The 12,600-nt window shown below is 39.3% G+C and overlaps 1 protein-coding gene across 1 annotated transcript; it reads right to left on the bottom strand.

Annotated features, from left to right (window-relative positions):
- Positions 1–206: 206 nt before the first annotated feature.
- LOC127640598 (general transcription factor IIH subunit 1-like) lies at positions 207–12,114 on the bottom strand. Its single transcript, XM_052123239.1, has 15 exons — positions 11,984–12,114; positions 11,304–11,459; positions 10,893–11,085; positions 10,612–10,780; positions 10,426–10,519; positions 10,072–10,221; positions 6,809–6,888; positions 6,539–6,672; positions 6,355–6,442; positions 5,494–5,582; positions 5,277–5,394; positions 5,105–5,195; positions 4,836–4,951; positions 4,625–4,717; positions 207–1,023 (listed from the first exon to the last, which is right to left on the bottom strand). Exons 2-15 carry the CDS (start codon positions 11,455–11,457, stop codon positions 937–939), a joined length of 1,656 nt encoding a protein of 551 aa, XP_051979199.1. The 5' UTR covers positions 11,458–11,459; positions 11,984–12,114; the 3' UTR covers positions 207–936.
- Between the last annotated feature and the right edge of the window lie 486 nt (positions 12,115–12,600).

Here is a 12,600-nt window from a genome sequence, read left to right on the forward strand (position 1 = left end):
TACATCTGAAAGTGAAAGTTAAAGTGGAGCTTTATAGTTAAAAAAAGGACTTAAACATTGATCTGTTTTTCACTCAATAATAATTTTAAGAATTCCTCTTCCTCTTTTTGGTTTTTAATCCAAGTTCCTCACTGTGTGCACACAAAGACTTGGGAACCTGAGAAGCACTTGGAGGAAGCACACACAAACATACACAATATCATGACAACATTATGATTTATGACTTTATTTGAAACAACATCAACTCAGTGCAGCCAAAGTAGACACGTTAGAAAGCAGTGTGAAGAAGTGTGCACTTGTTTGTAGCACACAGATTAATTAATGCACTACAAAGATATATTTGTTACAGTATTGCTATATTCCCTCCCGTTGGCATGTCTTGAGCAACTGACCTCCAATCAGCGTCAAGTCTCGAGAGAGTGGAACTGGATTGCAATATCTGATTTGTAATGATTCCTCCTCATTGTCGACTTAAAAGCTTTTCCTTAGAACCGAGTCCTTTGCATTAAACATTATATGTTCCTGAGAAACCTTCCACCTATATTATTACGGCCGTTTGGTCTTTGTAGAAATACAACACTGTTAAAATTTCACATCTTTCCTAGGAAGTGCAATTAATCCACTGAAAGAACGGGAAAGGCAAAAAAGAAACATAACGGAACAAACAAAAGCGAAGAGAGAAGTAAATAACTACAGTTATATGTGACTGACGCTGTTCATCTCCACCTGGACCAATAAGATGACAGCATTGCCCTTTCCAAGCTCCTCCCACAAGGACACGCCCACTAGCACCTCCAGCTCTGATTGGCTGGAAAATTCACCCAACTTGGTCACCCTGATTTGGCCTAAGCTAGGCATGTGTCTGATATGCTCTCTCTTTTAATTTTATACAGAGTCTTTTCTCTCTTTTAAAGCACTCGCTTTCCCACGATCTCATCATGTTTTTCGCATCATTCGACGGGTTTGCCAGGCTTGGAACTTGTTGTATGCAGACTGCAGCATTTCCTCAAGATGCCCCGTTAGCTGAAAACACAATCAAAATAAACAAGAAATGATTATATAGTCCCACTGCAGGTGTATCAAACATGTCGATAAATGAAAAATCAGCAGTTTAAATATACAGAATGGAGAACGATGTTTGAGAGCCACAGTGTGAAGATTTTCAGTGAATAATGACTTAAAAGAATAGTTCACCAACAAATGTCATAATTAAGCTACAGTCTTGTCGTTCAAATAACTTTTTTATTATTTTTAGCATGAAAATCAAGTTCTCGTGTGAAACCACTTATAATTTAATACAACTATTTACAATTTAAAAATTAGTTCATAAAATGATTTATTATAATTTAATAAATTAACATCTTCATTTATATTATATGTAGCATAATATATAACAATGTACTATTTTTTGGATTATAATAAATTATCTTATTTTTAAAACTCAATACTTTATTAGTTATAAATATAAATATAACTTAATAGTTATATTATTATTATTATAGGCACTTTTCCCACTACATTTAAGCAGGCTCGAGTAACCCCACTGCTGAAGAAACCTGCACTTAACCCCACACAAGTAGAGAACTACAGACCAGTCTCTCTCATCCCATTAATGGCGAAAACACTTGAAATTGCAGTTTTCAATCAGATCTCACAGAACAAGCTGCTGGATGACAATCAGTCAGGCTTCAAAAGTGGACACTCCACCGAGACTGCCCTGCTGTCTGTCACTGAGTTGCTGAGATGGGCGAAAGCTGAATACAGATCATCTGTCCTGATTCTACTGGGCCTTTCTGCAGCCTTTGACACGGTCAACCATCAGATCTTACTCTCCACCCTCTCCTCGCTGGGCATCACAGGAACTGTGCTTGACTGGTTTAACTCCTATCTCTCAGGTAGGTCCTTCAAGGTAGCCTGGAGAGGTGAGATGTCCAAGTCACATCAGTTACTTACTGGGGTGCCTCAGGGCTCAGTGCTTGGGCCTCTTCTCTTCTCTATATACGCAACATCACTGGGACCCATCATTCAGGCATATGGTTTCTCTTACCACTGCTATGTCGATGACACACAGATCTACTTGTCATTCCAGCCCAGCGACACCACGGTGACTGCTCGAATCTCAGCCTGGATGGAGGAACACCACCTGCAACTCAACCCAGCCAAGGCCGAACTCCTTGTCTTTCCAGCCAACCCTGCTGTTGAACACAACATCACCTTGCAGCTGGGATCGACTACAGTAACGCCTTCCGAAACGGTCAGAAATCTAGGGGTACCCATCGATAACGAGCTACATTTCACAGACCACATCTGAAAAGCCGCAAGATCATGTAGATTTACACTCTACAATATCAGGAAGACCCTTCCTCTCTGAACATGCCACACAATTACTCGTTCAGTCACTTGTCATAACTAGACTGGACTACTGTAACTCTTTCATTAGAGGCCTTCCTGCATGTGCAATTAGACCTCTCCAAATGATCCAGAATGCAGCAGCACATCTGGTCTTTAATCGACCAAAGAGAGCACATGTTACACCACTCTTTGTCTCGCTCCACTGGCTGCCGGTTGATGCACGTATTAAATTCAAGGCTCTGATGCTGCATACAGAACAGTCACTGGGTCTGCTCCAGCATACCTAAAATCATTTCTGCAGATCTACACTCTCGCCAGAAGCCTGCGGTCAGCTAAGGAACATCGCCTTGTTGTACCAACACAAAGACGCACCAAAACACTTTCCCGGACTTTCGGCTTCCCAACTCCAACCATGAAGCTGACTCACTCTCTATCTTCAAAAAACTTCTAAAACACATCTTTACCATGAGCACTTAACCAGTCAATTAAAAAAGACCACTTATAAATGTGATCTTTAGTGCTGACAGTCGACTGAATTATTGAATCGTGATTAAATGGCACCATTTCTCATGAGTTAATCGCAGATTTTGAGTGTGGAAATTTGACTACATATATGCTACTTTCCTGTAAAAATGCATTTTGTTCCTTCTTAAGAAAGAAAACAAATCAATATGTAAATGAAAAAATGTCTAAACAAATCCTTCCACAGTATAAAGATGAAAATAGCAAAATAGCACCAATTTAAGCAACAATAAACATTTCCCAAAGTCTAAGAGGGAAGTTAACTTAATGAAAGAACTAGTCCTCCACACGCGCTATGTCTCCGTGGTAACGCGCTCAAGCCGCGTGATAAGATGCGTGGATTGACTGTCTCAGAAGCGGAGGCAACTGAGATTCGTCCTCCACCACCCAGATTGGGGCGAGTCACTACGCCACCACGAGGACTTAGAGCGCATTGGGAATTGGGCATTCCAAATTGGGGAAAAAAACATTGAGCGGTTTGTTGGCAGACATTCCACCGGAGAACTCCAACAAGCTTGGTGGCTGCAGTATCGTGCCATGCATCGCGTGGTTGGCTTTTAGGTGATATTGACGACTTGACGTGCTTCTGTGGTATTTAAATTCCACCTTACAATGGACACGGAATACTTTTTTGTCTCAAGTACCATCTGGGTTTGTTTTGTAACAAGTCCTTTTCTCCATCATCGTTTAAAAAAAACACATGGAATTGCCGTGTGTATGTTTTTGGCGTGCTCTTCTCCATACGCGTCACAAAATTTCCGCCCTATTCAACCAGTGTTTAGAACAGAATCTAATGTCAAATTGGTTACTGCGTTAAAACTTTTACAATTAATTGCATGCTTTAATGCGAAATGAGCATAATGCATGCTCATTTCGACGGTTCTAGTGATAATATATTAAATATGATAATTTAATCATATATTTAATGTAATAATAATTGATATATATAATTTAATCATATATTTCATTTAATAATAATTGATATATATATATAAATAATTTATTAATATTAAATGTTATACTTTAATATATTAAATATTATAATTTAATCATACATTTAATGTAATAATAATTTATATAATTTAATAATATATTTAATTAAATAATTTATATATATATATATATATATATATATATATGTATTAATATTAAATATTATACATTAATATATTAATAATATTAAATGACAGTATATTACACTATAACTATTTAATATTATTAAATGATAATATTTAATATATTTAATTATAATATAAATTATAAGAAGCCACTTACTATGACACCTCATTATGAACCACTTATATGGTATATAATATAATTTATTAAATAGTAATATTTATATATTTATGCAATATTAATTTATGCAATTAATTAAATAGTTAGTTTTATATATATATATATATATATATATATATATATATAATGTTTAATAAACATTTTAATTTAATATAATAATATTATAATTTATATTACATATAATGTTTTATTTGTATTTAATTATAATGTTATTAAATAATAAATTACAACTATAATATAAGTTATAATAATGAGCCACTTATTATGACACGTTGTAACGAAATAATGACATGGGTGAACTAATTCTTAAACCGTAAACTTTCCTGACCCAAATATCCATATAATACTGAAAATGATCAATTCTTGCCTGTATTTATAACAGAGGCTAGTTATTATTATTCATGTGTTCAGTGTTCCTCACAGTGAATGGAAGGGGCAGGGGGCGTGACCTTACATTAATGCTCAAATACTGCCGTTGGAGCTTCTCTTGAAAGGGGCGGAGCTTAGTCACCTGGAATCGATCCAGGTTAGATTTCATCTTAACTACCTGTCCAGAGGAGGGACACAAAAAACAGAATTATAAAAAACATCAAGATCCAACAAGATGGTAGGATTATAAAAATACACTTTTGATATCTCCACTAAATGAAGACCCATTTCCAGACCTTTTCCTCCAGGAAGGGAGTGTTGATGGGGAAACAGGACCAGAAGTGTCGGAGCAGCTCTCCAGCGGCTGTATATAAGTGCTTCAGTTCACTCTGAACATCAGTGGGCACTAACTCTACATTCATAAACACAAAAATGCTGTAACAATGGCTAAAAAGGCTTCTTGTAATAGCAGTTACATTTGATATTATTTATGGGAGGAATAGACCGACTGCAATGAGTGCTGAGTAAACGTGTGCAAGTCTGATATTCACATGCTTTAACTCACGGTTAATGGTCTGTTGGCCTCCACCCTGCATCAGAACCCCGCCAGGTGACAGCTCTGTGATGGCGGAGCCCGCCGCACTGCTAGACATCACCTGAAACAACACAAACACTGACATTTCCCACAAACGATAAAATGGCCAACTTGCATCTGTAAAACTGGTGCACTGGTGTACCTTTGTCAGACAGGGTTTATAGTTCTTCATCTCATTTTGGATAATACTGATGGAGGTTATAATGTCCTGACTGGTGGTGTAATTCTGTAACTGCAGAGGTACTGGCCCGTGGGAGTATCTTATAGGAACAAACAAACAAAACGCAAATAAATAACAAGCAACAGTTAATAGAGACGTTCAACGATTATCAAAATAAATACATAAACTCTGTTTTTACCTGTCAGACTTCTTCAGGTTCAAAGCAATGGTTTTACAGCCAGTGTCACTCTGCAAGTCATCATATTCCATGGCTTCCTGTAATTTCACCTGAAGGTCAACAAAACAACAGTGACGTCAAACTTAAAACAGCTTAATCCTTGGAAGACCCTACTTTGAACCTGCTGGGTCAAACTGACCCATTTTCTATCTTTAATTTCAAAAGCTTGTAATAAAGGCTCTGTTTGCTCCATCTCTCTACTTGTAGTATTAGATCAAGCCACTAGATGGCAGCAAACACTGGGGGAAAAAATTCTATATACACACAATATACAGATCTGAAAGGCACGATTGGCCCCAACCTGTTTTAAGACTCCGCCCATAGACACAAAGCCCCGCCCATCCCCATGTTTTGTGGAATATCTTGGCCTCTGAATGGACTACAAACGTGATCATGGTATCATTTGAAAGCTAAGAACCTCAACTCTGCAATGTTTAATAATATTTCGATTATTTTAACACAATTATTTGTTTAAAATACTTGTTTTGTCAAACTGTGTGTGTGTGTGTGCAATTATGAGTATGAGTGTACATATAAAATAACATTTTGAACTTTTCTGCTATTTTTTACAGCTTTCTCTTAAGTTCTCATGTGAACTGGAGGTACAAAGTAATTAATTAAAAAAAAACAATTGCCAGATCACCTCTGTGGAGGACGTCATGAAGTTTCAGGCCTTAAACAAAGGTTAATGTAAATCAGTGTTAAAGGGTCAAATTGACATGTGAGTCCATCCAAGGGATAAATATAAAACTGCAAGCAGATAGTTCCGGCTCTAAAATCTGACTGAAAGAGCCGTGCGTGTGTGCAGTACAACAGTTTCACCTTTTTGAGTGGTGGCTGAAAGAAATCTGAATCTCTGGAGTTTCCATCAGTGCTGCTAGTTTCACTGGTCTGATCACAGGAGGCTTCCCTGCAGCGCACACACACACACACACACACACACACACACACATCATTGAATGTGTGATACACACACTCACATTAACTCTGCTGTTGAGACACTCACACTTTGCGCAGTCCGGCCGCCAGCACCATAGCGCTGTGATGGTTGAAGCGTTTGATGATGGCACAGTTACTGTTCTCTCTCAATGTTTTGTTTGATGAGTTTGATGAGGAGGGAACCGTCACTGTGCCATAACCCTACAGAGAGACCAGCCCAGTTAACTTACCACCAGCAATAAATAATCCAATACAGAGCTCAAACACACACAAAGGTACGCTCTAATTAAAGGTACAGCTTTGAAGTAAGTGTCATTCAAAGTCTAATATCTCTCACCTCGTCTAATGTTTTATCCTCGAGGGAGAGCAGATCCAACATTGGGTTCTTCACTCCCTGAGACACCATCGACATCTGGCCTGAAAATCAAGACAAACAAACTCCATCAGAATCCAGTTCATCCAGAGACACAGAGGAGCACACACACACACACACACACACACACACACACACACACACACACACACATCAAATTGCTCTGATTTAAGTCTCATGAGCCTTAATAACACATAACACAGTAACAGTTCTTGGGTCATTTTGAGTCGTGACAAAACGGATGATTCAGTATGTTTTTGTTTTTATTCACGAATAAAAACTGGAGTACCGATAGAAGCACTTAGGGAGATAGCGCTGTGTGTTTTCCAGTGTAGATTCAAAAGAATCATAAGAGTTATTCGATCAGAAATTGAACTTCAATGGTCATGGTGTACATTTCATGCTGTAGATTCAAAAGAACCGGCTCATAAGAGTCATGTGTTTGAGATTTGGACTACACTGGTCGCCCTGTATGTTGTTGATTCACTAAAAAGATTTGACTCATAAGATTTATTTTTTTGGGAATCTATGCCGTTTCACCTAGTAGATTCAAAGGTAACGGCTCATAAAAGAGTCATTTGTTCACGAAATTGAAAACACTGGACACACTGTCTGCATGGCACTATAGATTCAATTCAAAAGAATCGGTTCATAAGAGTCATTTGTTCTGTAATCGGACCACACTGGCAGTGCTGTCTATTTCACACTGTGGATTCAAAAGAACAGGCTCATAAGAGTCATTTGACATTTGGCAGTGCTGTCCGTTTCACGCTGTATATTCAAAAGAACCGAATCATAAGAGTCATTTGGCAGTGCTGTCCGTTTCACGCTGTAGATTCCAAAGAACCGAATCATAAGAGTCATTTGACATTTGGCAGTGCTGTCCGTTTCACGCTGTAGATTCAAAAGAACCAAATCATAAGAGTCATTTGGCAGTGTTGTCCGTTTCACGCTGTAGATTCAAAAGAACCGAATCATAAGAGTCATTTGACATTTGGCAGTGCTGTCCGTTTCACGCTGTATATTCAAAAGAACCAAATCATAAGAGTCATTTGGCAGTGTTGTCCGTTTCATGCTGTAGATTCAAAAGAACCAAATCATAAGAGTCATTTGGCAGTGTTGTCCGTTTCATGCTGTAGATTCAAAAGAACCAAATCATAAGAGTCATTTGGCAGTGCTGTCCGTTTCACGCTGTATAGTCAAAAGAACCGAATCATAAGAGTCATTTGACATTTGGCAGTGCTGTCCGTTTCACGCTGTAGATTCAAAAGAACCAAATCATAAGAGTCATTTGGCAGTGTTGTCCGTTTCACGCTGTAGATTCAAAAGAACCGAATCATAAGAGTCATTTGACATTTGGCAGTGCTGTCCGTTTCACGCTGTATATTCAAAAGAACCAAATCATAAGAGTCATTTGGCAGTGTTGTCCGTTTCATGCTGTAGATTCAAAAGAACCAAATCATAAGAGTCATTTGGCAGTGCTGTCCGTTTCACGCTGTATAGTCAAAAGAACCGAATCATAAGAGTCATTTGACATTTGGCAGTGCTGTCCGTTTCACGCTGTAGATTCAAAAGAACCAAATCATAAGAGTCATTTGGCAGTGCTGTCCGTTTCACGCTGTAGATTCAAAAGAACCGAATCATAAGAGTCATTTGACATTTGGCAGTGCTGTCCGTTTCACGCTGTAGATTCAAAAGAACCAAATCATAAGAGTCATTTGGCAGTGCTGTCCGTTTCACGCTGTAGATTCAAAAGAACCGAATCATAAGAGTCATTTGACATTTGGCAATGCTGTCTATTTCAGGCTGTATATTCAAAAGAACCAAATCATAATGCTGCGTTCACACCGGACGCGAATAGCGCGTCAGGCGCGAGTGATTTCAATGTTAAGTCAATGTAAAGACGCGTTACGCGCGTAAAAATTCCTCGCGAGCGAGCGAGCGCGCAGATGCGACGCCTCATTCGCAGCGTCAAGTTCGCGCGAATTGAGCGTCTGGCGCGTTACGCGCGAATGGTGCATTTTGTGCATTCACGCGTTTGACGCGAATTCGCGTCTGCCGCCCGAGTTGAAAAATCTGAACTTTGGCGTCAATTCGCGCCGCGTTAACCAATCAGGAGCCTAGCTGCCTGCTGTCACTCAGGAGGTAAAGTGACGTAAACTCCCGCTCGGAATCTTTCATTATTATTGTAATGTAAAGACAACCAACATTAGTGTCTGGACAGTGTTGAATAAGGAAAAAAACACAGGACAGGTTAATTACTTTTGGAGGCTGGCTCCATTTATCATCAAAACAAAAATAAATAAATAATTTAACCTGATATATTACCATGGAAAACCTGACATTTTTAAAAAGTCTCAACTTAATAAATGTGCATGTTGTGGACCTGACATCCTGGAACTGGGGCTGACAACCTGGGGAAAAAAACCCAAAATATAATAATAATGGACTATTTTTAGATAGTTTAGCTCTTTATAGGTTTGTGGGTGGCTCTTAAAAGAGCCGTTGTGGGGAAGTCATGAGGAGGACTTCAAACGCTACTCCGTCGGCTGCCATGGTACTGCTCCCTCCGCCGAGAAGTGTGCCATGAAGACATCCCTCACCGGAGTGCCTCTCTGGAGGAGTTGTTGGCCGCAACCCGACCCAGACCTGGCAGTGGCTCCTCTCCAGCATGTCCGCGCCCTCGCTGGTGGACCCAAGTACGGCGACGACGACCCATACGCCGCTGTTCTGCTCTCCAGAGCAAATACAGAGCGGTGACTCTCTCCACGAATGCTCGATCAACATCAGCCATCTTGTAAAAAGATGGCCGTCATCGGATTTAGCCTCAGACGCGTCAGCGTAAATTTCGCTTCAAACTTTTGTTTTTACGGCGTCAATTTCAGCTCTTGACGCGCGAATGGATTCAAAGTGGTCAAGCGTATAACTAGACGCGGTAGGCGCGAATTTGACGCGCTATTCGCGTCCGGTGTGAACGTAGCATAAGAGTCATTTGGCAGTGCTGTCTATTTCACGCTGTATATTTAAAACAATCGGTTCATAAGAGTCATTTGTTTGGGAATCGGACTACGCTAGACACAATTAATGTGCTTACAAGAAATACACCGATACAAAAATATGATATCAATAGCATAGACTTCTGATATCATACTTTTTGAAGAGATATAATGCCCACTTAAAATAAACAATTATATATATATACAGATATGCAGATGTATGTGCAGTACCCTTCTCGTCCTGTTTGGCACACTCTGCGAAGATGTCCTGCTGTCCCGTGTTGATTCGATCTCTGTGGAAGTAATGAGACTGAAAGAACCGTGTCCAGAATTCCTTCTCCGTCATGTTGTGAGGAACGTTCTCTGCGTATTTCTGCTTGACTGCAAATTGACAAAGAGCGAGTGATTTGGGGATTCAATAAAGGTGTAAAAACCAAACCACAAAACCTCTGATGTATACACATTAAAAACAATTATGACAATATCCTCACTATTGTGCAATTTGCACAAATATCCAGACAAAAGCTTCGTTTAGAAAAAATATACAAGATTGTTTTCACCACAAATCTTAAGCTCTTCACTTACCTGTGGGGTAGGTTCTGAAGATGGACTCGATGATGTCAGAGGTCAGGTTGTACCGCAGGCCGTTACAGCCGTCTGTCTGTGGTCTGATGTCAGCCTGTAACCATGGTTACTCAACATTATCAAGGGGTGAAACGGCACAGTTTCAAATGCTGTGAAACCCTCATTTATTGATGACTAGAAACTCACCAGAAAAGCAGCTGAGATGCCCACTTCCTGTTTGTTGTTGTTGTTGGAGAGGGCGTGGTCAACAGAATTCAGGCTCACCCGATTGGCCCAGAACTCCTCGGCGCTGATGACCTGACTCACGACCAAGTCTTTATAGAGCTGGAACAGAACAGGGTCTTCCTGCAACATCCTGCAATATTTAAAACACCAAAGATAAGAACTAGCAGTCGAATGATACAAGCTCTCACATGGCCAACGGCAATAATAATAGTTTGTGTTCAACATATTAAAAATAATCTCACCTGTTCTTCTCCTCCAGCTCTTTATTGGCCTTCTTCTTGAATTTGGGCAGCAGTTGCTGTAGGAGTTCTTTGGTGGCATCTCTGTCCTTCAGTGCAGTGCTCTCATTGGCGAAATGAAAGTTGGTGCTTTCTCCTGTGTGCAGAACCAACTGCAGCTGGATCTTTGCCTTACCATCTGGACTGATCTTCTGACCTGCACATGACAATGCAATAAACATTTTATTTGAGCAACAGCAAAATTGTCCATCTTAAATGGAGTTTATCTCTGCAGACGAATGCAAAAATGAACTGTATGAACACTTGTTCTACTAGTACACTGCTTTAAGTAGCAATAATATGTAAAAATGTCAACATGAGTTACTCTTCTAAACAACAACCAAACATAAGAGGCTGTTAAGATGTGTAACTCACAGCGGATGTCGGCATACAGATGGCTGACAGTGAAGCGGTCCTTCCCTTCCGGACCCCAGGCGATACGCTCGGCCATCAGGTACAGATTCCCATCCTGTTTCCTCTGACGAACCCTCTTCACCACCAACAACACCTCCTCTGACAGAGACGCCATGACTACAGAAAGAGAGATTATTGACTGTGTAAATCATTTCAAAACCCATTAGAAAACTGGGCCGGGACTGTGGAAATGGGGGTGCATTTAACAGCTCTCAGTTATACCTATTAATAATTAATAAGCATGAAGATCAGATATCAAATTCAGCTTAATATCAGATCAGGTACAAAATTAGATTCAGATCAGATATTAAATTAGGTTAAATCTGATTTACTTTAGAAATGTAATCTTATTAATAACCGATATGAATTCAGATTCAGATCAAATGCTCAACTAGATACAAATCAGATGCTAAATCATATTAATGTCAGATATTAATTCATATTAAGTTCAGATCAGATATAATGACAAATTCAGTTGAGATAAAGTTTTAAGTAAGATTAAGATCAGATATTATATCAGTCTTTAATGGAGTTAACAGAACTAGTAAACTTATCACTAATTCTTCCCAAAACCTTTAGTGAAGAGAATAAGTCTCATGCTTAGAACATGTAATAGCAAGAGACCCTAAATAACCCCTCACCTGGCGCTCCAAAGCTGGTGAAACCGAAATTAAATCAGTGAAATAGGTGTAAATGACAGTATTTGTGTTTTATTGACATTAAATAAAGACGCCGTGAGTGAAGCAGCCCACGGATCCGCCATAGAAACGGAGTGAAGCCAGAAACTGTCTCACGCTTCCTTATAATAGCTGCGAAGCGGAACTGATTTCAAAATTAAAGTCCCAATCAAAGTCAGTGGATTTAAATTTGATTTAAGTTTGAGGTGGATGTTAGAGCTGAATTGTGTAATTCCTGCGACACTAGTGTCACCAAACATTAAATAAACATTATTTTTCAACATTTTTCTGAATTCACCCTCCATCTGCTACGACACAGAAACTCACAGCATTGGTTGAGCCAATGTTGCTGTCGGGCTAACAAACAAAACAAAAATGCCACAGAAGCACAGGGAAATTAAGCTACAAATAGATGATTTATGGTTGTGTTTGCATATTATGGAGAAAGTATTCAAACATTAAAAAAAAATTACACACATCAGATGATGACGATTTACATTAAAGCTGCGTTCACACTGCCAGCGACAAAACGACATCTCATCTAATTCATTTTCAATGAGAGCTGGCGACTTCCGGTAACA

Source organism: Xyrauchen texanus, chromosome 49 (assembly GCF_025860055.1).
Source record: "Xyrauchen texanus isolate HMW12.3.18 chromosome 49, RBS_HiC_50CHRs, whole genome shotgun sequence".
NCBI lineage: Eukaryota > Metazoa > Chordata > Actinopteri > Cypriniformes > Catostomidae > Xyrauchen > Xyrauchen texanus.

Excerpts from the sequence above, each read along its gene's own strand:
- LOC127640598 (XM_052123239.1), bottom strand. The coding sequence starts at position 11,457 with ATGGCGTCTCTGTCAGAGGAGGTGTTGTTGGTGGTGAAGAGGGTTCGT. Across the intron at positions 5,583-6,354 it reads TTCAGCCACCACTCAAAAAG|GTGAAATTACAGGAAGCCAT; the intron begins GTGAAACTGTTG and ends GTTGACCTTCAG. Across the intron at positions 4,718-4,835 it reads CTCCCTTCCTGGAGGAAAAG|GTAGTTAAGATGAAATCTAA; the intron begins GTCTGGAAATGG and ends TCCTCTGGACAG.